Raw genomic sequence first — 27181 nt, 5'->3', positions numbered from 1 at the left:
TCTGAAGAACAATAAAATTAGCTCTTTCATTTATGAAGACACACTGAATTCAGAGAGATATCTCCAAATATTAAGGACGACTGTAACCGATTTTCTTGAAAATTTACCTTTAGAGGAATATAGGAATTCGTTGGTTTCAACTGGACGGAGCGCCAGCTCATTCCACCTAGGAAGTTTCCAGGAAACTTGACGAACTCTTCGACGATCGTTGGTTTAGGCGTTTAGGGCCGTGGGATTGGGCACCGAGATCACCCGATCTCACGCCACTTGACTTTTTTCATGGGGTGTTTTGAAAGAAAGAGTATACAGTACTTCAGTGCCTACCAAAGAAGAATTGCGACGGCGAATAGTGAGGAGTATTGAAGATCTGGATCCTCAGGAAAATGAAAAAGCAACCACAAGTCGCGTACAAAAAAACATAAATGACTGATTTTTGGTACAGTTGTTCCCTGGAAACTTTGAGCCATAGTGAAGGAAATTATTTTGTAACCTTACAAACTTCCTCTCGTTCATTGGTGTTAAATCAGGATACATTTGGTTGAATTTTCTACACGTTCTGACAATGATTTGACTACTTCTATGCACAATGGAAATAATAGTAATTTTAGCACGCCCTCTATGATATGGAGGCGATTTCTTTGTGTTATTTGAATATTTCGAGTTTGTCTAAACTATCATCAAAATATCAACTTTTCATGAATTGAAAGTATTAATGTACTTAATTTCAATTAAGACTATGTTTTGGACCATATTTAGCACAATTTATTTTTTATCTCGAAAACAGATAGAGATAGGTATAGGACATTATTAACAAAAAATTATTGAAATACCAGAGCGATTCCAAAAAAAATAAAGTTGCTGGGACTTTTTGATGGAAGTGGCAACGCCGCAATGCTGAAAATATTTTAGATCGATAGAACAGGTAAGGAAATGTGAGAGGTGAAATTTTCAGAAAAATCATGCTTTGCGTTTCCAAGAGACGTCTAACCTACCATCGACCGTGAGCCACGCTGTATATGTTGGTCCACATCCTAATCATCCTGCCGCTTAACTTCACATACACTTTGAGTTGTTGTGACTTTTTCAATACATATATATATATTTGTACAATTGAGAAAGTGTACTCTTTTAACAATATATTCCAATCATTTCGACAATGTATACTGTCATCCTCAGGGAAAACTACAATAATAGAACATAAGACTAATTGATATTGTACAGTTGAAAATTATCTACTTACATTGTCATTGAGGTTGGACTCAGTGATGTTTAAAATGATTTTTGTTATTATTTGATTTTGATGTTGAACTTAGATTTGAGAAATGGGAAAACATTGAAATTATTTTGAATAGTGATTCAAGATGAATATAGATACACATCAAACAATTAAACATATAAACGTCAATTTCGGTAAAATTATTGTGTATCTAATGAATAAATTCCTTTTTTTTTAATCTAAAATTCTGAATTTGTATGGAGAAGAAGAAATAAATGACATGACAGTTCAGAAAACAATTACATTTTTGGATTCAGTATTGCCAAACTTTCATCCTATAATAGAATGCCAATTTGATTATGATTATTTTATGTACTATATTCTGATAAAGATGAATTTTTGAAATTATGAATTTTTTTTCAATTTGTAGTAATAAAGAGTAAATTTCACTTAGATGATTTAGATCAGTTTTTTTTATTTAAGCAATGACTGGATTGTGATATGAAGGACATTTCAAGAAAAAGTCTCTTTGTAAAGTTAGATTCTTTTGATAAAATTTTTACATTATTATAGTTCATATTATGCCCTGTTTGATCAACATGTTCGCCTAAGGCACATCTATGTGGGGCTAATCTACTATCGCTTTTATGTGAGGTAATACGGTCTCTCAAATTTCTGGAAGTTTCAACAATGTATATGCTGTCACAATTTTGACAAGGGATAGAATATATAACATTCGATTGATGAGTAAGAGGTGTTTTGTCTTTTATTTTGGTGAAGATAGAAGTAATTGATAGAGCGGTTTTAAAGGCAATTTTGAAGTTATTATTATTATTAAATTTGTTAAAAATTCTTAAAAGTTTAGGTGTTACCTCTTTTATATATGGAAGTGATACAAAACGTGGGGAAACAGGGACTATGTCAGAAGTATTGCTATTCAAAATATTATTATTATCATTAATTATTATTATATCATTGAATGAAGACGGAGTACTAAACAGTATTTCATTTAATAAAGGTTCTGGATATGAATTATTTTTAAACAACTTGAGAAGAATATGTAAATTTTTTTGATGGAAAGAACAATCGGAAATACAGAGTATACGTTTTCATCTGTTTTATCAAATTAACTTTCATGGATTGTTTGTGGTATGAATGATAATTCATAAATCTACCCGAATTAACTGGTTTTCTGTACCAATCAATTGGGATGGTATTATCAGTTGTTCGATGAAATTTGGTATCCAAGAAAGGAACACTTTGTTCACCATCCTCACATTCAATGGTAAATTTGATATAAGGATCATAACTGTTGAAAATTTCCAGTATTTCTGTGGTTCGAGATTGTGGTAAAGCAATAATTAAGTTATCGACATATTTGTTTTATAAAATGTAACATGAAAGGTAAAAGTCTCAAAACAATGTCTAGTAAATCGTCCATCACGTACATAGCTGAAATTGGGCTCATTTTTGCACCCATTGGAGTACCAAAGGTTGGTTAGTAAAATTGATTATTAAATGTGAGAAATGTATTGTTGAATAAAAAACTTATGAAAAATTTATTGTCGAATAAAAAACTTATGGATTCACATTTAATAGTCAATTTTACAAACAAATCTTTGGTACTCCAATGGGTGCAAAAATAAGCCCAATTTTAGCTATGTACGTGATGGACGATTCACTAGAGTTGAGTTGGAGTTTGTGAGGTTGCAGTCAATTTAGAGGATGCCAGGGAGTAAAAAAACTCTTTGGTATTCCGTCAAGCTTTCGGAAATGTTTATTTCCTTCTTCAGGACTTACAAAAAAATTGTAAACACATTAACAACACAGTTACAATTCCATAGATTGGATGAGACTACTTACTATCGTGAGTTTGAGAGAAGCTAGTTCCTTCATAAAAATCAATACTTGTTGATCATCTTATGCAGAACAAACAGTATAAATGTAGATTCAATCTACATTTAGTTGTTGCATTATTTTCACTCTGTATATGGATCATTTCCAGATATGAACGTTTGAATGCGTTCTTCTCGACCTCAATGATGATAGTATCATCAAAATTTACTGGATGATTTTGTTTTATGGCATGTTCGGTCAACGCACAAGAAAGTTTGTTATATCTGATGTCACTCTTATGAGACGTAATTCTTCTCATTAGACTACGACCAGTTTGTCCACTGTATGTTTGTTCACAGTGTTCGCAATTTATTTTGTATACTACGCTCGATTTCTCTAAATGTTTCAATGGGGTTTTTGTTTTTGAAAAAAGTTTAGACACAGTTAGTATGTTCTTTTTTGAAATTTTTATGTTCGATAATTTAAAAATGTTAATGAGTTTATTCAATGTAGTTCTTCAATGAGTTCTTCAATGTAGTGAATAAATCTATAAATTGGAATTGTATTATTTTGCAAGTTATTTGTTGTATCACTCTGATTTATGGGTGTCTATGAATTTCTACCACTCGAATTATCAATGCCTTGGGAGTAAAAAGAATATTGTTAATTTATTAAGGGAATAGGAATGTTCATAAAGAATATGTTTGAGTAGATTTAAACTTTCTTGTATATAGATTGGATGTGATAACTTGATGTGATCATGTTAATTTTCATTTTATGTGGGTGGTATGGATAATAGTTGATGTACCTGTCACTACACAATGGTTTACGGTACCATTTAGTACGTAGAACGCCTTAGTTATCTCTGCATATTCTCATGTCTAAGAAAGGGATGCCTTGTCCACATTCTTTTTCGACTGTGAATTACAAATGTTCGTTGAAACTATTAAAAATATTCAGCACATGATTTATTTTGTCTGCTGGTAGAGCTAGAATCAAGTCATCTGCATACCTTTTTACAAATGGTTTTTGAAAAGTAACTGAATGAGTTCATCCAAAACATGATTAACTAGAATAGGAGAAATTGTGGATCCCATAGGGGTGCCAAAAATTTGTTTGTAGTAAGAATAATTGAAGATGAGGAAATTAGAGTGAAGTATTGCAAATTTTTCAGGTAAAATTCATCGATCAATTCAAAATTGACTCTTGGTAAGTTGTCGAAGTCAGCTTTAATAAAACTAGGCTCAACATTCATTTTGAAATTATTTTAACAAAAATACGAAGTTATGTGTGGAAACCATTGACATTAGAAAGAGCACGTTGTCGCATACACTACAGAGGGCGTCGGCTGACTGGATGACAATATGGCTAATATACCAGTACCATTGAATTTCTTATTTTTGGTGGGAGGCATGAATGCATAATTGATTCATTTTATTAGCGTTCATGAGCATTCGAAAACCATTTGAAAATACAGCTCGTTAAGTTCCATTCAAAATCATATTCAGATATAACTATATCAGTTATCAGGGCAAATATTATTCTCCATTTTTATGCTTAATTCGTGGATTCGAGCGATCTTATTATACTTATTTGTTTGCTGGCTTTATTCTTGAAAAAAATTAATGAATAATTACAGAAAATTTCAATTGATCGTTCATTTTCTCAGGTAAATAGAGTACCCATATCACAATTTATTGATTTATTCGGCATTGAAAATGTATGTCATATCGGATCCATTCTGCTTGTTTTTGCAACATTGAGTTTCAACTTTCTCTTAGCTAACAGCTCGCGTAGGAACAATTCGTTTTTTCATCGAGTTTAGTTTGTGTGTGTTTTGAAAGTGTTTTAGAGATATATTTGAATATTAATATGGTGTGGAAAGGCAGAAGAAAACAGAAAGCGCATTGGTTTATATGTGAGTTATTTCATATAATCAGTTTAGGTTCCCAAAGGATAAAATTATGAAAAAAAAAATGGGTCAAAGTATAAAAAAGAAAGAACTACAATCCTTTTACTCTTCAGTAGCAATATTAGTAAGAGATATGTATGTAGGAATCGTTTTTTCATATAATAAATTGCAGTGGTAGAGATTGAGGATTGTAGAATAAATTGAATATTTGAAATTATTTTTAATCCAGTTTGCTATAATTTTTGATTTTCATAACTGTATATTATCAAATGATGCTTAAAATCATGGTTGTGGTGAATATATTGTGATCTTTCAACTTTGTGTACTGATTTTAGATATAGAACTTATTTCCAAACATGATTTTTCCTGTACATTTTATTCCATGTGAAGAATTTTTCATTAATTGAAACGTTAACGGGTTCATATACACTACCATAAATAATTCTATTGTTTCTATTGGTCAATCGAATAAGGAGCGGGAATTAGCCTGTGACATCACCGGCCTACCACATTCGATTTTTAATAATCAATTACGGGAAAACTACGGTACTTAGAGAGCTGAAACAAAGTGCAGTGTTTTTCGATTAGAAATTTCTATCAAGTGCACTATAAACTGTAAATCACGAAACAAGCCCATTGTTGGGATCTTGTGGTATTATTATCGTTGATATATAGGTACTAATAAATGGATACACAATATATTAGATAGAATTGGTCGATTGGCTGACAATGTTACAAACACTCTCGGAAGCTTATTAGGTTGAATCAAATATTTGACGAAATTACAAGATTTACTTAGGTTGAAAATGTTGTACTGAGCATTGATCGATTTTTATAGCATTTCAGAATGGGGTGCAAATTGCAAGTATTTCAAAAATATTTTTTGAAAATAATACTAAACAAAAATATGAACGCATGAGTCGGCTTCAACACGTTTCCCGCAAATATTCTACGAGAGCCAATAAACTCAAATTTCCGTTAGAAAAAAAAAACTCTAGGGCAGCGTTGCTAAACATATCTTGGGCCAAAGTTTTTTGATCTCATGTTCCAAGAAGCTACTGAAGCGCCATTTCTACAATATTTAAAAAAAAGGACGACACTCTTCTGAATGATAGTATTTCATGGTCTTATATTATGTCATACTCCAATGCTTCTTTTCACTATCTTTCACTAATTTTGGTGTAGTAATGAATATCTGTATCTAGAGTAGGGAGGGTGAGTGTAAGCCCACGCACTTAGGCCACATGTGACCCATTGTACATCCTCCCAAGGAGTTGTCCTCCTAGGTCGTCGTCCGTCCTGTCCTTTCCAGGAAGGTGGACAGGTCGCTGGGAGACATCTCCTTTATATCGGCAGGTGTAGGCCAAGACTCGCCGAACACACACTCTCTTATTGACGATAACTCCGGGCACTCGCATAGGACATGCCTGACAGTCTCATATTCCTGTTCACACATCCTGCATAGAGGTGTGTCCACTAGCCCCATATTATGTAGGTGTTTCCTTAGCTGACAGTGGCCAGTCAGAAATCCTACTGTAAGGCGTAGATTTTTCCTGGTCATCGCCAGATATTTCTTCGGCGCCAGCTTCCCAGGGTCGCCCAAGGTGATCCTGGCAAGATTACATCCTTTGATTTCATCCCATCTCTTTAAAGATTGAGCATGGGTGTAACAATTGACTAGTTCCGCAATTGTCGAAGTCATCAGGCCGTGGGTGCCGCTTGGTCCTAAAATTCTTAGTCCAGCCGCTTCCTTGGCTAAAGAGTCGGCAATGCGATTACCTTTACTCCTTTCGTGTCCTTTAATCCACCTCAGGATAATGTTATTATCTACCGAGGCTTTGGCTAAATCTTGGTGGCACTCTAGTGCTAGCCCTGAAGTAACACGGTGTCTGTTCAAGGCTAATAGTGCTTGTCTGCTATCAGTGCAGATTGTTATGTTTTTGCCCGAAATTCTTTTCTTGGTTATTTCTTTTGTGGCGATTGAGATACCAGCCAGTTCTGTTTGGACCACGCTGGTATTTCTTCCCATTCCCCATTTGATCCTTAGGCTTAGTGATCTGGAGTACACTCCACATCCTGAACCTTCTTTGGTTTTTGAGCCATCTGTATAAATCCGTATTGCATTTGTAGCATCTGACTCTGTGTTCTGCTTAATTTGTATTTTGTAGGGTTTATTAAACACAAACCTGGGTTCAATTGCATCACTTGTTGCCTGCAGCAGAGGTTGCGCAGTAAGCGCTTCCCGCCATAGGCCCATCCTCAATCGACCTATTCCTACTTCTAGGTTTACACCAGCCGTGTGCAATCGTACCATGGCCATTAACGCAACCTCCTCAACGAACAGATCCAGAGGGGTCAGACCCGTGATTACTTCCATTGCCGCGGTTGGTGTTGTTCTCATGGCTCCTGTGATGTTTAAACAAGCCAGTCGCTGTATTTGATATAATTTTTGGATGGCCGTTGCTTGTAGAACTTTCGGTCCCCATGCAATGGCTCCATACGTTAACATAGGTCTTATTATTGCAGTGTAGATCCAGGCGACTACACGGGGTGAAAGACCCCATGCGCGTCCCACTGTCCTCCGACATTGCTCATAAGCCACGTATGCTCTTTTTGCTCTAATCTGTAGATGAGAGTTCCATGTTAGCTTCTTGTCGAGGATAATACCAAGGTATTTCACCTCTTCAGAGAAGTTTAGTTGGCTTTTGAAGATTTCGGGAGGTTTTAAGCCTGTTAAACTTCTTTTCCTGGTGAAAAGGACCATCTCAGTCTTCTTGGGATTGATCGACAGTGAGTGTTCCTTACACCATGTTTCTATCAATTTGAGCCCATCCTGCGTTCTATCGCACAGTGTGTTTACAAATTTGCCGGTCTGCAAGATAACTATGTCATCTGCGTATGCAATTGTGTAGAATCCATTTTTGTTAAGGTGATTAATTAGGGTATCCAGAACTATGTTCCAGAGAAGGGGTGATAAGACCCCTCCCTGTGGACATCCCCTCATGACCAGTCCTTTAACTGTGATGTCTTCTACATTAATACTTATTGCTCTGCTAGAGAGCATCTGGAGTATCCATTCTCCTACTACCAGGGGTACATTCCTGGAGTGTAGTTGCTGGGTAATTGTTGGGAAGGTTGTTTTATCAAACGCTCCCTCAATATCTATGAATATACCTAGGGTGGATTCTTTGTTGTCCAATGATCTCTCGATTCTGCCAACCACATGGTGAAGGGCCGAATCAGTAGACCTTCCCGGGCTATATGCATGCTGATTTGGATGAAGTGGGTTGTTAACAAGTACTTCATCTCTTATGTACCGCTCACATAGCCTCTCCATGGTTTTCAAGAAAAACGATGTGAGACTAATTGGTCGGAATGCTTTTGGTAGGGTGTAGTCCATCCTACCTGGTTTGGGTATAAATACTACTCTTACTTCTCTCCACTTACTGGGAGCTAGAGAGGCTCTGAATATTCCAACCAGGTGTGGCATAAGAGTGTCCAGTCCCCACTGAAGTAGGGCTGGTCTTATACCGTCAGGCCCTGGTGACTTGAAGGGGGAAAAGCTCGATATAGCCCATCTTATTTTGTCCTCATCAATTACTGTACTAGCACATTGCCAGTCATATTGTGAGGGTGTTATTGGTACATCCGTCCAGTTCGCCGTTCCAGGAAAGACAGAACCTGGGAAGTGAGTTTCCATAAGAATCTCAGCACTCTCCTGGAGGTTGGCGGCTTTGTCGCCATTTTCCTTCGTCAGGATGCCGATAGTCTTATGGTGGTCATTTGAGAGTGCCTTCTGTAGCCTAGAAGCTTGTGGAAAATCTTCGACTGCCTCACAATAGGCTCTCCAGGCTTCTCTTTGTTTTCGCCTGCAGACTTTTTTGAACTCTCTGAGGTTGGCTTGATATATAACCCAGTCCTCTTCGAGTCTTGTACGTTTTGCCTTGTTAAAGGTCGTTCTCGCTGTCCTCCTGAGGTGTTCCAATTCAGGGAACCACCATGTGTTGGTTGTGCCATGCGTTTGAACCATCCTCATTGGACAGGAATCCTATAAGGAATCCTATACTATAAGGAATACTATAAGGAATCCTGTCCGCCTTATAGGCGGACAGGATTCCTTATAGTAATGAATATTATTGGAGTTCAATACCAACACCAAACCGTTATTTTAAACACCTCGACACGTGTTTAAATCACCAAGTGATCATCTTCAAGGGGAAGATTGAACTAAACTAGATATCTTTGCTAGGTACCTGCGTTTCATGGTTTCAAACTGATTTTACATGTTTCCTTTTTACTAGTCTTCAATTGATTTTACAATATTACCTCATCTGACAGTCAGGTAAATCTGATAATGAAATATTACTTCAACAAGCTATGTTATTAGGTATTGGTCCACTGATAGTGGACCAATTGCATATATATAATATTTTTATTTGATAATGCTCACCTTCATTCGTAATTATAAACTCATTGGATGGAATACTTATTGTATATCTATCTTATATCTGTATTAAGGAGAAATGAAAAGAGTAAATATGTTTAAAAAAAAATCTGTTTTTCCGTTATTCAGCTGCCGCCCCCAACTCTCAGAAGTTGAGAAACTTGTGCGAGCTAAGGACTAACGAGATCTTACCTCTTAACGTGTGATTCCTAACGCGGTAATTTCGATCAGCTATATAATTCTTGAAATTTGAATTGAAATGAAGTGAAAATATATATACATCTTTCTTCTTTAGAAAAACAAAAGTATAAATTCTCTTCTTTTTCTTCAGCGTATCATCTTCCAGGCATGTGAAAATGTTTTCTTCGTTGTCATCATCTATGCTGTCCTGTATCACGTCTTCCAGAATTACCGGGTTGAATACAGTCTCTTCCTCAGAGTCGGTTTGTGAGCGAACTTATCCATTACACTGGCCACAAACTAGAGTGCATTACAACCCCGATTTTCTGCACCCACAGGATGAATCACATCTGTTTTTACAATTACAAAATAGTGCATTGAGTAATTCCTCAGAAGCTGGTTCTAATATTGTTTGTTATTGGCCACAGGATTTGATTTTGCAGCACCCTGTCCAATTTCAGGGGTTCTATCATGCCGCAACCATTTTTTAAACAGATAATAAAAATGATTCATAGGCTGAAAAGCTGCTGCACTTGTTGGTGGAAGATTGGAAAACTTTACTTGATTTCACGAACTGAATATTTTGGAGATGATCGATACTGTCCTCATATTTAGAAGCCTTTTATATCGCTAGTAAGATGCGTAATCCATTTCCCTATAATTGCTGTAAAGGGCAGTCTTCTTGCAGAAAATTTTGAGCTAGTAGGTTGAATTAAACATTTTTTTTTAAGTTTCTCTGGAGACTTGATGATGAAAGTTTTTTCCCCTTTCTACACAGCGCAGAAGTGATATTCATTCAAATAATTTCTTAGAAGGGGGATTTTTGTCAAAACTTTTTGATGAATAGACTTGTGATTTGAAATTGCCTTTTCTACCTTTTCAGAAAAATTATGTTTGAAATATGTGAGTGATGTTAAATTAAAATAACTAGCAAATCTATTTATTCTGTATTGATGACGGGAGTCCTCTCATGTTTGGATTTTTCGATAGCTGTTTCTATGATGAGTACATCAGCTTCATTTCTTGCTTATTTTGTTATAATATTCACACTAGTTACGTGGTCATAGTTCCCACGACACAGCCATTCACACGGAGATTCAGCTGAGTAAGAGATATTCCAGGAATCCCTTATCTCGACATGCAGTTAGCATCCAGTTAACATTATATTAATTATCATTCTGTTTGTAGCTCTCGTAAGAGACAGTCGTCTCTAGTTTGTAAAATAAATTATTTTTAAAAAATTATTTTCTCGTTCCAATCATTTAATTGGCGCAGTCGGTAGGATTTGTGCAGCGTGAAAACGAACTTTTTGCGTCGTGGAGTTTCAACCCCTTCAGCACAAATTCAACAAGAATCCTTCGAGGACCACCCAGAACGAGCGGACAAGGAGACGACAGAGCCCCAGGGAAGCTGCAAGGAATCAACGGAGAAGGAACTGGAACTTACAAGTAAGTGCCAAATATTTCCTCCTTGCCTTCACGAACCCTCTGTATAAGGACTTCGGCGAAGATATATAGTATCGTTCATTGCGAACAAACTGTTGTCTATTCGAGACGAGTAATTTTGAGAAACTATTTATTGAGAAAAACAATTATTTATTTATGAGTGAAATTAAAGATATTTTATCACGATTGAATAGTTCATCATTTCAAGAAAGTTCAGCAAATAATACTGAAAATTTTGATAATACTTTTCAACCCACAATGGTTCCACCAGTTCCGCCCCAACCAACTCAAATAAATTGGAACCTTTCCAAATCTAGAATAAACAATTTAAAAACTTTTGATGGTGATAGCAATACATTGAACAAATTTATCAGTAGATGCGATGCTATAGTTAACGCGTACAATGTGTTTAATGATGCTTCACTTAATGAACACGTTCTTGAATGTATTCAAGAAAAAATGACAGGTAAAGCCGAGTATATGGTTGGTAACAGAACCGAACTTGATACTTGGGATGCCTTAAAATCTGCTCTGAAACAATGTTTTCCGGATAGGAGAGATTTGGACTGTTTAGTTCTAGAATTAACTAGAAGTCGATCCCATAAAGGAGAAGACCTAATGACTTTCGGTAGTAGAATTCAATTAATCAAAAGTAATGTAGTTCAAAGAGTCAGTAACAACCCAGATTTAACTCCAGAAGAAAAACTTTACCAAACAACTCACTACGATAAAGTAGCCCTCAATACTTTCATTGCTGGTTGTCCTGGTATTTTAAGAAATAATATGCATCTTAAAAAGCCAGCCTCACTGGAAGATGCCATGGCATACGTAAACGAGTTCGAAAATTTTGAAAAAATGTATGGTTCGTTAAACGATTATAAAACAAAGTTCAATACTTTCGGTAGACAATCCATCATGCCAAACGTCAACCAAAGTGGCCCTAGATTCATACAACCTCAAAGACAAAATTTTCAAAACGAAAATTTCTCTAACCCAAATTATTTTTCAAAAAATGATCAATATTTTTTCGATCCACAATTCTCAACTAGACCTAATTGGCCAAGCCAACCTATTAATATCCAACCCAGACAAATACCACCGCAAAGATACCCTACAAACCGAGAAGTTTTCGGACCTCCTCAGAATGTTTTTAAACCAAAAAATATTGCACCTAATCAATTACCGAAACCTGAACCCATGTCCACTACATCAAGAAACCCAACAAAAATGTCTCAAAGACCTTTTTCTCAACAAAACAACACTTTTAGGAACCCTAATAATTACCGAAACCCGCAAAAAATGTTTACCGCAAGTCAAAAACCCAATTTTATATCTGAGGAATTATTTTCTAACGAATACGATGAATTTCCCCAATATAATGACACTGATCAACAATTTTATGATAATCCCAACCTCAGTGAAGAAGCATACACTTCAGAAAATGCTGTTTATTCAGAAAACGAACCAAATTTTCAAAATGAATACTTAAGCGACATAGATTGTGATGAAACTGGAAATTTTCATTTAACAACCCAATTCGAAAATCATACTTAGCCGAAATTAATGCATTTTGTAACAATGCATTACCTTATGTCGAAGTTGGTCACAAAAATGAAATTATTAAACTACTAATCGATACTGGAAGTTCAAGATCGATTATTAAACCATCTATTATTGAAAAATTATTCCCAAACAAAATTTATCATTCAAATACTATTATCAAAACGGCTTTAGGAAGTCAGAAAGTAAGGTACCAAGCCTCGATACCTGCTTTTCCAGAGTTCAACACAAACTATGAAATTACTTTTATTTTATTTGATTTCCACGATTACTTTGACGGAGTTTTAGGATTATCAGACTTGATGAATATGCATCTGAATATAGACCTTGTGAATAAGAGACTGATGGGAAATCATGTTGAAATTCCTTTCAAGTTCAGACAGTCTACAGATACGAGTTTTTCTTTCTCTGTCAACCCACAAGAAAGAGTACTTGAATATCTGCCTGTCACAGTTACTGAAGGTGAAATTCTTACCCTTGAGGGAACACTCAATGATCTTTTCATTCCGCAAATATTGACAACTTCAAAAAATGGTTACGCCCTTATGGAAGTACAAAACCCCACCGATAGAACAATATCAGTGAAATTGATACAACCACTTCCTGTAGACAGCTTTCAATCCTCTACTTTCGAAATGTATTCTTACGAAACTTTCGAAAATACAGGGACGGACTCACCTAAATTGGCAACCGAAATTAATATCGCTGATTTTATACGTACAGACCACATGAACAAGGAAGAAACAAATGCTATACTGAAACTCTGTAAAGAATTTTCAGACATATTTTTGAAACCTGGAGATAAATTACCATTCACCTCCAAGGTCAAACACGAAATCAAGACCACAGACGAAATACCCATACATACCAGACCATACAGGTATCCATACGTTCATAAGAGCGAAGTTCAGCGTCAAATAAAACACATGCTTGAAAAAAATATAATACGACCAAGCTGTAGTCCCTGGTCTTCCCCGGTCTGGATAGTTCCAAAAAAGATGGATGCTTCCGGGAAGCCAAAATGGCGAGTGGTAGTCGATTATCGAAAACATAATGATAAAACCATTAGAGTGATCGTTACCCACTCCCAAACATAAACGACATTTTAGATAAACTGGGACGAGCTCAGTACTTTAGCACCCTCGATTTGGCAAGCAGTTTTCATCAAATCGAGATGGCCGAAAATTCAATCCAAAAAACGGCTTTTAATGTAGAACACGGACACTACGAGTATTTGAGACTTCCGTATGGCCTTAAGAACGGTCCATCAAGTCTTCAGCGCGTATTAAACGAGGTTCTGAAAGACCTACAGAATAAGGTATGCATGATTTACATGGACGACATATTTATTTTCAGCACTGGACTCCAAGAACACATCCAAAACTTGAAATTGGTCTTCTCTAAATTACGAGAGGCACAATTTAAGATCCAACTGGATAAATCGGAGTTTCTCAGAAAAGAGGTAGAATTTTTGGTTCATGTTATTACGCCCGAAGGCATAAAACCAAACCCAAAGAAAATCAGAGCTGTTCAAAATTTTCCAATCCCAAAAACACAACGAGAAATAAAGTCATTCCTAGGACTATTGGGATACTATCGAAAATTTATAAACAACTTCGTAAAACTAACAAAACTTCACACAAGTTTTCTTAAAAAGAACGCAAAAGTTGAACACACTAAAGAATGTATCGAATGTTTCAATACTTGTAAATCGGTATTGACTTCTGAACCGGTTCTCGCATACCCCGATTTTGAAAAACCCTTCGAAGTCACAACTGATGCTTCGAATTACGCCCTTGGCGCCATTTTGTCACAAAATGGACACCCAATTTGTTACGCTTCTCGAACACTTGACCCACCTGAAATTAATTACTCAACTATCGAAAAAGAACTTCTTTCGATTGTATGGAGCTGCAAATATTTCAGACCATACCTTTTCGGCAGAAAGTTCACAATTTATTCAGACCACAAACCCTTCAGTGGCTTTTCTCACTAGAGGAACCTAATTCAAGACTTGTGCGATGGCGTTTGAAATTAGAGGAATTCGACTATGTTGTAAAATATAAGAAAGGAAAATGCAACCAAGCAGCGGATGCTCTTTCCAGAAATCCTCATACAAATGACTTCAATGCTATCGAAACACTTTTAGTTCAAAATATTCCTGGAGACATAAACGAACTTATCGACATCTATTTGAATAACGATAATATTCCAGTCTTAGACAACGACGTTCTCAATGAAGTCCTGGAAACGCAAGAACCGAAAAAACAAATTAACATATTATCTGATATTCAAATTGTTTCCCCAAAATTAAATGAAATCGAAAAAACATCGGATTCACAAACCGTTCACACTTCTCTCGAAGATCCTGTCTTTCAAATTCCCATTCCAGAAAGACCAGTTAATACATATAAAAATCAAATAATTGTAGCTATTGGTGACTTAGAAAAACTTAAATGTAGAATAGAAAAGGTATTCGAGAATTTGCGATCTTAAATTACCATACCCTCTAAAAATCTGAGCGACAATATTGTTGAACTCATTAAAGAATATATCGATCCAAAACAAATATTTGCCTTCCATTTTAAAAACCCAGCAGTCTCACAAATGTTCAATACAACAATCCAAAATTTACTCAAGAATTCTTCATTCAAAATTGTTCATTGTCCAACATTCTTAGAGGATGTAGAAACATCGAAAGAACAGAAAGAGAAACTTAAATGCTATCACGTTAAGAAAACATGCCACAGAGGTATAAATGAAATGAGGACATCCCTCAGTTCACGATTTTATTGGCCAAAAATGGCAAAAGACATACAAAATTATATTAATAATTGGGAAACATGTCAGAAAAACAAATACGATCGGAATCCTCCTATAATTAAATTCAACCTAACACCTACAACTTCTAAGCCATTTGAGCATGTTCACATAGACACATTCAAAATTTCAAACGAAACTTTTTCAACAATTATCGACACATTCTCACGATACGGTTAGGCATATCCATTAAAATCTTTAACCGGAGTTTTAGTAGTCGAAAACCTACTCAATTTTATAACCCATCACGGTTTACCACTCAAAATAACCGCTGATTCAGGCACCGAATTCAAAAATAAAGATCTAGAAAACTTTTGTAAAATTTATAACATTGAGTTGCATTACACAACTTCAAAAAACAGTAATTCTAATTCACCAGTTGAAAGATTTCATTCAACACTGATTGAACATTATCGATGCCTAAAGTAAGAAGGAAAATTGTTCACAACTGAACAGATGATGAAAAAAGCTGTCCTTGGCTATAATAATTCAATACATAGTGTTACCAAATTTACACCTTTCGGAGTAATTAAAGGTCATATTAATAACACAGACCCATTTGATTTGAATGATCGTAAAATTGTTTCCGATTACGTTCAAAAACACAAAGAAAATGTCAAAAAACTGTATCCAACCAAATTACTAAAGAAAAAGTCATTGAAAATAGAAATACCCAACGAAATGAACCCCCAGAGTTCGCAAATCAACAAGTTGCGTATATCAGAACAAAGGCGCGAAATAAAGATCGACCGAAATTTAAGAAAACTGAAATTATTGAAGAGACCGATATAAAACTCAAAACAAATAAAGGCACCTACCACAAAACAATAGCCAGAAAACCAAAAATTTCAAAAAAACATTTGTTACAGGGAGTAAAAGAACATGAAGATACACGTGTTGATACCACTATACCTTCTACTTCACGTGCTCCGAGTCCAAAGTGACGATATTCAAATAACCCCTATAACCAACCCCATCCTTCCCATACAGCTGGGAAATGCAAGAATTATATACAGCAAATATACATTTTTATATTACATAGAACTTAGCTCTATAATAAAACAATTCAACAAACTAGACGACTACTTCCAAATAATCAAAAATAATTTTGATAAGGGAACAATTAATAACCCAATTTCCTATCATGGATTAGCATACAGCCTGCTAGTCAGAACCGAGTATCTTATTGAAATGACAAAAAAGAAATTAGAAAACCTCCAACCCCATATCCGTATTAAAAGAGGTATGATAAATGTTATTGGAAAAATCGAAAATTGGTTATTCGGTACTCTTGATGCTGATGATGGTAAACGATACGACGAAAGTATCGCTATAATAGAACGTAACCAAGAAAATATGATTAATGAGGTAAACATGCAAATCTCTCTGTCCAAAAAATTAATCAATCACTATAATAAAACTATCCAAATTTTGAATTCAAATCAAGAAAAATTAGAAAACAGTCTAAAAACATTTCAAGTTGCAGTTCAAAAAACCATTGGCGACCTGACGAATTACATTAGTTTTCAAGGAATTGTTTCACAAATAACCCTTGACTGCCAAAATATGATTACTTTTATCGATAATCTAGAAGATGCTATCACATTTGCAAAGTTAAATACCTTACATAATTCAATAATACCTAGTTCTGAACTGAAAGAAATAATAAATTATTTAAGCAACATCTACTCTGATTCAAAAATCCCGAAATTTGAAAGTATGTTGACATATTATCAATTTTTCGGTGCACAAGTACCTTTTTCGAATGACAGAATAATTTTCGCAATACACGTTCCTATTGTCGGAAACGAAGTTCTTACATTTTTCCACCTTTATCCTATCATCCAAAACCACAGTATTTTTATCCCAAAATACCCATATTTGGCACGAGCAAACCACAATATCCAGTTCGAAGACAGTCCATGCCCAGTATCAGAGAAAACGTATTATTGTCCAGAAGATTACTTTTCCGAAGACCAATGCACATCCCACCTGATCGAAGGCAAAGTCGCCGATAATTGTCAGCCTCTTCCAATCAATGTGGCAGAGTCGATTATCGAACAAATCACTCAAGAAGAAATCCTGGTAATCCCGATACAGAGCGAAAGAATATTTTTTTTCCAAGTGTAAAACCGATCAATATTTGGAAATAAAAGCGCCCACCCTAGTCAAGATCCCGAAAAATTGCCAAATTGAAGTGAGAAACAAAATTTTCACCAACAACTGAAAGTAGGAACAGGCAAGCCACTGATCTTACCTAAAATTGAAATGAAAAATATCAAGAAGTCAACAATATATGAAACACAAAATTTCTCGAGACTAAATTTTGAAGAACTCTACGAAATCAACAATGTAGTGGACCGATTGAAACCAATCCACAAATATAACAACTCCGAAAATAACACTACCATTCTTGGCGTTCTTGCAGGAGTTACTATCACAATAATTGTCCTGATATTGGCAGCTTTTAAGAAAAATTGGATTAAAACCCGTATACTGGGATGTAGTTGCTTCAAAACACCCCAAAAAGAAGAAAATACCAATGACGAAGATATGGTTCCAAGCCGTCAAAATAATTCCATTATTTTTTCGGCCTTAGGAGGGAGGAGTTACGTGGTCATAGTTCCCACGACACGGCCATTTACACGAAGATTCAGCTGAGTAAGAGATATTCCAGGAATCCCTTAAATCGACATGCAGTTAGCATCCAGTTAACATTATATTAATTATCATTCTGTTTGTAGCTCTCGTAAGAGACAGTCGTCTCTAGTTTGTGAAATAAATTCTTTTTAAAAAGTTATTTTCTCGTTCCAATCATTTAATTCACTTTTCAATGATAATACTTTTGTAATTTAATACATTATTTCCATAAATCTAATATAAAATCTTGGAGGGAACTTTCAATATAATAAATAATATAATTTAAAAAATGTCATCAAAATGAAAATAACTAAAAATGAAATAACAAATTATCATGAGGAAATTTCTTTTCAAATGACTGTGATTTCTCTATCAATGAAAATGCATCGTGGTAAATTTTGATTTCGAATTTGAAATGCCAGGTTGAATTCATTTCAAGGAATTTGTCATCATTCTCTATCTGGTTATTTGAAATAATGAACTGTAAATTCAGGTACTCCATCAAGTCAAGTACCTCTATTTCTATTAGTACCTACAGGGGTGGTATATAATGGCGAATGTAATGAATCATTTTTAGTTTATTGTATAAGTTTTAAAATTTTGTTATAGGACGAAACTGCAGTAACGTTAGTTACAAATAAAAGTAGTGAAAAACATAGAAAGTTTCATTTCCCTTTTCATCGTCAAAAAAAAAATTGACGTTTCCTTCTTCCACACCATTCACTTTCTGATTGTGTAATAATTCTCTTTTTTTCCAGGTGTTCACAATTACATTTTTGGCTTTCACCTCAGGAGCCGAGAAAACACAATTGAAAAAAGAAAAAAGAAATTTATTAATATTCGATTCTGGAAATCATTTTATCACAGGTTCAGAATTTCCTCAACCAGCATTTCCTTTCGAGTCGGCCAGTGGTTCCATCTCACATGACTTCGAGACCGGTTTTGATTCAGCTGATCTCAATTTAGGATCCTTACGATCCAACATAGGCTCTTTTCCTTCCAGCATTGGGTCTTTTCCATCGAACGTTGCTTCTTTTCCCTCTAATATTGGATCCCTCAGCTCCAGTGGAGGCAGTTTTGGCTTCAATAGTTTAGGTATAAGTGGCAGTTCATTATTGCCCTCTCCAGCTGTCCCTTCTTATAGTTTTGGAATTCCAACAAATTCTTATAATTTGCCTTACCATTCTTATGGTGTTCCATTTGCACGTCATTATGGAAACTACGGCTATGGACAATTGGGCAATGGGTGGAATTACGGTTCAGGTATGTAATGAATTTAGAGAATCTGATGTGTTTTGAACGGTATGGAGAAATTTAGAAAATGTAATCTTGAATGTCATACAAATCAAAATCTGATATCCATGAATTGATGTTCTAAGGACGACGTATATTCAACATTTAATGTGAACTGGTAGTTTTAAGTGGTGAGATGGTCAGCATAAAATCTCAAAGACTAATAGGTGGGGGAATTTTTCAGTACAAAATACAACAGTCGAAAAAACAAAGATAGAATAACTTCACATAAAAGTGATATAAAGCTTAAAAAGAAATCATGTGCATTAACGCAACATTATATAGAAACAGGACACAAACCAAATTACTCTAATATATCAAAGTTATACATGCAGAAAAAAATATTTTCAAACGCCTTTTCCTTGAAATGGTTGAAATCAATAAGTCTTCTGATTGTATGAATAAGAGAACTGATATTGATAATCTCAGCAGTATATGCAATAACTTATTGGAACTACACCAAAAAACACAACGATAATAATGAGTCGAAGATTATCAAATAATCATGCCCATTGAAAAATGACATTTATGTGAAGAAATGACATTTGTCAAACCAAATAAATTCATTATTGTTCTCTTTCGTCGATGTATATGTTCAATTTATTGTTTTTTCACTCATTTTTAGTGTAAATATGATTTTTAATGTTATTCATTGGCAAAAAACCCACAACTCAATAAATTATATATATATATATATATATATATATATATATATATATATATATATATATATATATATATATATATATATATATATATATATATATATATACAGTGTGATCCATTTTCAATGGAAACATCCCCCTAAAATTTGAAGTTGTAAACCGATTTTAATAATTTTTTTTAAATGTCAAGTACTAAAAGGTCTACCTTGGGACAAAATTTTTAATGTTTATTAAAGTTTCAGGGCATACTACGATATTTTTTCTTAGATGCAAATCGGGATTTTTTATTAGCGATTTTTTCATTGAAAATATCACTCTGCTACTGGTTTCGGAGTGCCTCTAAATAGGTGTGACCAAAATTTCATGAAAAAATATTCATTATTAACAAAGTAATGACAACTTAAAAATTCGAAAACTCACACAGTCACAATATATCATTTTATTCATGATTTTAACAATAAAGTGCCGCCAGATGAAAAAAAAACAAATAGCGTAAAAAAAAAGTTCGATCATGAATACAAACCCCTCCATTTCCAGAAGAGAGGTTTGAAACTTAACCTGTTGGAGAGTATGGAAATAAACGAATTCAAAAACTCTCACCATCTTATGAACGATCAAACTGAATTGAATTATTCACCTTTATTGAATTTGTTCACACGCAGGTAATAATAGTAATAAGGTATATTTACAGGTAAACTTTCGAAAAATGTATTGATACCTGACTTTTTCAGGTATATTTTTTCAGGTGGATTTATTACTTAGGTAAACGAATAGTTACTAGGTTATAGTATATAAGGTGTAATTTAGAAGTAACTTTAGTTATGCTTGAAGAAGCTATTGTATAGCGAAACACGTGTCGCGGTTTTTGTAAAACCCTTATAGTGAAAATCATAGAATAAACTCTATTTATTAGTTTTTTAAATATGGATTTTTATCAAGTATCGGCCAGTTCTATTCAATTACAACTAGCGTAAATATTTTTAATGAAAATAACGGAATTACATTAAAACAATTCAACTAACAATGAAGCAAAACATTTTAATAAACGTAACTAATAACTAATTATTGAAATGTTTCGATTCAGTGCAACAATCAATTCTAACTGATATTCTAGTAGCCTCTACTAATCCACCACGTATTTCGATACATGTGTCGTAGCGCTTACGAATGTTTCTGATTACGTTCCTTAGTTCTTGAGGGCTAATATCTGCACATACCTGTCGAATTCTTGCACAAAGTTCATTTCTATCTCTTGAGCGGTTTTTGTAAACCTTTTGTGTGAGAAGTCCCCAGAGAAAAAATTCCAAAACAGTGAGGTCTGGAGATCTGGGTGGCCACTCCACGGCCTATCCATCGGTTTGGAAAATGTTAGTTAAGCCATTCCCTCACAGCTCTGGCATAATGAACTGAACACCCATCTAACTGGAAAATTAAATTTGATCGTTCATTGACTGGCAGCTCGTGAATAGCATCCCAAAACTCTGTGTTTAAAAATTCTAGAAACCTCTGCGCATTAATGTTTCCCTCAAAAAAGAAAGGACCAATAATTCGTTCGTTCAATATCCCACACCAGACGTTGATTTTTTGGGAATACTGGCTTTTACAGTTTATTACCCAGTTAGGATTATCCGCTGCCCAATAGCGACAATTGTGTGATGACACTACTCCATTTGTTGTGAAAGTGGTTTCGTCGGTATATAAAATACTTTTTAGGAAATTTCTTTTGTTTAAATATTCCCCTTGGGCCCATAAACAATATTCCAGGCGACATGCTTCGTCGCCTTCTTGAACTGTGTGTGAAAATTTTGGCTTCGCCTTGAGACATCTCCGAATAGTTTCTCGTGGAATATTCAAGTCTGAAGAGGCATTCCTTATACTGTCATTAGGATTATTTCCGAAATAATCTGAAATGATTTAATCATTCATGTCATTCCTGTTTCGTCTTTGTACAGGATTACTTTTTTACATCATTTTTGATACTGCACCAGTTTCATTGAATATTTTATTCATTTTATTTACCGTACCGCAGCTAATACGAGAACGATCTGGATGTCTCTCTTTAATACTCTACAAACCTCTCTAGCACTTCTAACGTCATCTTCCGAAAGGCGTACAATTTAAATTTTTCTCTCTTACGCTCAATCTTGCAGCCATGACACAAAATAATTCGAAGAACTGTAAGGTGGATATTGAATCTTTCACAAGTGTCAAACTGTAATATCATTTCCATGGCAACTAAGATTAAAATTGAAATATTAGGTCTTAGTTAAGCACTTGTTTGTGCTTCGAATTTAACTTAAAATGATGCGGCCAACTGCGACCCACTGACGTTCAGTGTTTGCCAAATTCATTTTTTTTTATTGAAAAAGTGTATTCTAGATTGAATTTAACAAAAAGTTACTTGAAAAAGTTGTGTCTACGGCAATTTTATATCCATATGCCAAATTTTATGCAACTAGGATAAAGTTAACGTTTTGCTTATTTTTGACAGATATCCCCTTTATTTTAAAAAACAAGTTCGGTTAGTTGTCATCAATTCATGTATACATAACAAAGTCATCATGGAGTTTAACTTTTGTGATACATTTTAACTTATACGGACATTTTTAGAAAGAAATTAAAATGTGCTATGAAAATTTCAACATGACTGGTGCAAAGTTTCAATCACTTGGCTATTTTCTTAAACAAACGTCAGTACCTTCAATTTTGAAAAAGCAAACACAACTCGAAAACTGCAATAAGTATTAATAAGTCAGTATCAATATCAGTAAGTTGAAATTACATTAAAATTTCAATATTCAGTATTTACAGATTATTTATAAACATTAACTTGGGCGGTAAGGATGCTTAATGACGTTGAATAAAATTTTTAAGTAGGTCTTGACAAACAAAATGCATGCTATGGTAGTATCAAGTTGTTGATTTACTTGTCAAATTTTTAACAGTTATTGTTGCAATAATGTTGTCTCTTCAGGAAAGAATAGAAATAGTTTTGATATGTGGTGAGAATACACCATACCGGCAAGTAGCTAACATTTCGAATGAACGGCATCCAGGAAAAAAAGTTCAACATACTACTGTATCAAGAAACAGGATCCGTAGCAAATCAATTTAAGAAAAAGCACACTCCAAGTAAATATGATGAGGAGACCCAACTTAACATTCATTTAAAAGTTATTGAACACGGGCAAACGATATAATAAAAAATACCGATTACAAGAGAGAAAGTGTTGGAAAATATTTATTGAAGAATAAATTTTGGCCTTACAAGCCAAAATTTATTAATACATTGAATGAACGAGATTTTGATATCCGTTAGGGGTTTTCATTCTGGTTTCAAGGAGAGAGAGAAGAAAATGTAAAGTTTCCGTATAAAATTTTATGGACAGATGAGGCAACGTTCTTTTCAAATGGAACGGTAAGTTCTCAAAATTGCCGATGGTGGGCCCAAGAAAATCCCAATTTCACAGTTGAATGTGGTGATCAGTATTCCTTTAAAACTAAAGTATGGTGTGGGATACTTAACGACCAAAGAATTGGGCCATTTTTCTTTAGGGAAAATTTATCATCCGTCGGTTATCTCAACCTTTTAAATAATGAGGTTAGTGAAGTTTTAGATAATATGCCTTCAAATATTAAATACAACCTATGGTATCAGCTTGATGGCGTACCAATACATCACACGGTTGCTGTAAACAGTCCCTCCAACAAATGCTCAGAGGCAAAGTTATTGGACGTAACTGGGAACATTATTGACCACGTAGATTACCCGACTTGACGCCTTTAGACTTCTTCTTGTGGGGTTACCTGAAACAAAAAGTGTACCGAAGTAGACTATTTACCAACATACAAAATCTGGAAAATACCATTCGCGAGTGCTGTGCAAATATAAATCCCCGATTTATTGAAAATGCAGTTACAGATGTCAGTAGAAGGACCATAATTTGTATTGAACGTGGAGGATGACATACTGAAATGCAGGCTATAAGTGTTTTACAATCTCATTTAGATCAATAAGTCATTTTTTGTACCCATTTGTATTTTCTATAATATTATTGTTGTTTAAAATCTATAATAATAATAATAGTTTTATCGAAATTATTCGAATTTTTTTTAGTTGCCTCTGCTTTTTCGAAATCAAAGGTTTGTTTAAGAAGATAGCCAAGTGATTGAAACTTTGCACCAGTCATGTTAAAATTTTTACAGCAAATTTTTAATTTCTCTCTACGAAATGATATGAAATCGACAAAGGTTAATGCAGGCAAGCTGCTGGGAAATAATTCGTTTTCCGATGGCATTTCAGGTTAGCTTTCCAAATTTCTGCTACCGCAGTTGTCGGTTGATTGGTCAAACCACCAACACTGACATAAATACTTGGCAAGTTGACTTGGGTGTCACACTAATAGGTGGTTCGTTTCACTTATGTTTCACTTGCGTTTACGCTGCTATTTCTATCAAGTACTTTTCTTGGTTTTTTACATTTTGTCTTCGATCGAGGACAGTCTGCTCGGTACTGACGATGCCCAATAGGCTGAAACAGCTGTCTACCGGTGGCTCTCAAATTGAAATCGATATGGGAATGATCAGAATGGTACTTATTTATTTATTTTTCGATTTTCATGGAATTATTTTCCAGCAGCTTGACTGTGGCAACCTTTCTCGACTTGATAGATATATATATATATATATATAATCCCTGTTAATCCATTTCATTGTATATATATATATATATATATATATATATATATATATATGCTTGCTGTGTTCCATTCTAAGTTCGCTAAGTAAACTAAAAATTCGTTCACAATGACAGATGGTACTTTAGAGATGTGAGATGGTACTTCAACTTTGCGCAGAATCCAAGAGTTTTATTTTCGATAAATTCGGTCTCTCCAATGCCGCATAACGCTCAGATAATATTCTTTATTCACCCACCAACATAAACTTTTTCTTTGATCAACTTTGACAAGCTTTTTTTTTGGTTTCGGTTCAGTTGGAAGGCACTATTCCGAATATTGTTGACTGGTTTCCATGAATTGACTCGTTCTTACATATCTTCTTCAGCGGTCTTTACGCCATTAAATTCCGCAAAAAACTCAAGTATTTTGGCATTAGTCGAGTGGCAACACGTTTCATGCCAAAAAAATAATTTGAAATGGTACGAACTGATTCGTTAGCCGTAGAAGTTTCACCGGCCATCCGGATCAGACTTGAACAACGATTCCCAATTACTATTTCTCTCAATTCAGCTATGTTAAGCTCTGTTGTGGATGTTAATAACCGACCATACCGAGGCAAATTTCCACCCCATCTTGACCGCTCTTAAATGCACTGTACCACTCAGAACATAAAAAATATTTGCAAATGAAGTTTCAATTCGATCAAACGGTGTAGAAATAGTTTTCAGATAGACCAATGTCGATTTGAATATTCTTCCATATATTATTGTTTAGCATTCTCATCAATGATATATGTTGCAATTCCATACCGAATGTTTGTAGTGAAACAGATATCATTCGGTGGAATTTGGTATGTAAAAAATTATCTTCGTGTAATTCAATGTTTATGTGAAAGTATTAGTTCTTTCGAAAGTCTTTCAGTTTCTTTATAACGAGTTTTTATTGTAGTTATTCTTTTCTTCCATGTTTGGAAGTCTACCACATTTTTTGTTCAATGATAAATAAGTAGAAAGCCAAAAAGTTTATTTTTATATTTCCGAAAAAATTATAATTCTAGATAAAAAAAATCACAAAAAGAAAATGAACATGCCTTCTACAAAAATAGCGAAACATCCGAATTTTAGTAAAAATTAATGATCTGCTATCACTTTTCTATTTTCATGATGAGAGATCACCTATTTCAGAACTTACTGATAAAAAAATAGTTTGATACCTATAATTTTCGGCTCGAAATAACGTTTCTATTAAAGATTGATAGATTTCATCAACATGGGGTTACAGGTTTCATCGCTTCGATCCCACGTATCCGTACCATCAACCAACATGTAGCAGTACCAGTACCACAACCAGTTCCAGTAACTGTTACCAAAACTATACCAGTACCAACTCCCCTCAAAGTAACTGTACCAAAGCCATATGCAGTACCTGTGCAAGTGAAAGTACCGGTATCGATACCAAAGCCCTACGAAGTCAAAGTAGATCGTAAGGTTCCTGTTCCGGTTACCGTCAAGTGAGTGGCTCATAATTCGAAAGAAATCAATCGGATGCGAGTGAGATAGTGAGTTAGGTTAGGTTGCTGTGCCTCTTTCGTTCATTCAGTATATCTTTAATTATTATACATACCTGATATGTTTTGAAATTCATAAAATAAATTTAATTTGGTTCTGTTGACCAGTTGTTGGCCTCTTAAAATCGACAAATCTGCAAAAGTCAAAATTTGTGCCTGCTAAAGAATAACTATGCATCACCTTCAGAAGTGTGATGATTCTGAAAAAATATCAAAACAGATTATACAGTACCATTACACATTGTAAGAGATGACATTTCATAAAAAAATAGATGTCAGCAAAGCCCGATTGTTGTATATTAATTGTTGAAGATCCAGTTGGTTGAAAATAAATATCAGCAATTACCGATATTTTCATTTAATCAGTTCGGACTTCCTTTGTCTAATACGATATAAATTGATTTAAAATCCCTGACAGAATCTGTAAAAAATTAAAAAGATTAGCTGAAAAAACAATTTTATCAAGCAAAAAACTGAAATTATAATGAAATAACATACAAGCAAGAACCAAAAAAAAAAAACAAAAAAATTGAACTATCAACACGGGCTGAAAAAATTAAAAAATTATCAACAAGAAATGAAAATTATAAATATAAAATCAAAACATACCAAACCAAGTTATTATCGGGTTATCACCCGAAGACGATTGTGGATACTAACAATCAAATCGTCACGAAGTAACTTGGTTTGGAATCTTTTAATTTTTATTTCTTGTTAATGATTTTTTAATTTTTTTCAGCTCGTGTTGACAGTTCAATTTTTTTGGTTCTTGCTTGTATGTTATTTCATTGTGATTTCAGTTTTTTGCTTAATAGAATTGTTTTTTCAGCTAATCTTTTTATATTTTTTACAGAATCTTACAGTGATTGCAAATCAATTTATATCATATCAGACAATGGAAGTCCGAACTGATGAAATGAGAAA

The 27181-nt window shown here is 34.4% G+C and overlaps 1 protein-coding gene across 1 annotated transcript in view; it reads left to right on the top strand.

Annotated features, from left to right (window-relative positions):
• LOC111514742 (uncharacterized) overlaps positions 1-27181 on the top strand; it is a 49466-nt gene that overhangs the window by 2874 nt on the left and 19411 nt on the right. Inside the window, exons 2-3 of the mRNA XM_023170991.2 lie at positions 18812-19316; positions 25972-26200. Of these exons, the coding sequence (XP_023026759.2) occupies positions 18812-19316; positions 25972-26200 (734 nt within the window). The remainder of the gene's footprint in view (positions 1-18811; positions 19317-25971; positions 26201-27181) is intronic.

This window comes from Leptinotarsa decemlineata, unplaced genomic scaffold (assembly GCF_025532065.1).
Source record: "Leptinotarsa decemlineata unplaced genomic scaffold, Ldec_3_MD MMD2_tig00002159_RagTag_RagTag, whole genome shotgun sequence".
NCBI lineage: Eukaryota > Metazoa > Arthropoda > Insecta > Coleoptera > Chrysomelidae > Leptinotarsa > Leptinotarsa decemlineata.
This window is presented reverse-complemented; position numbering and strand designations above follow the sequence as displayed.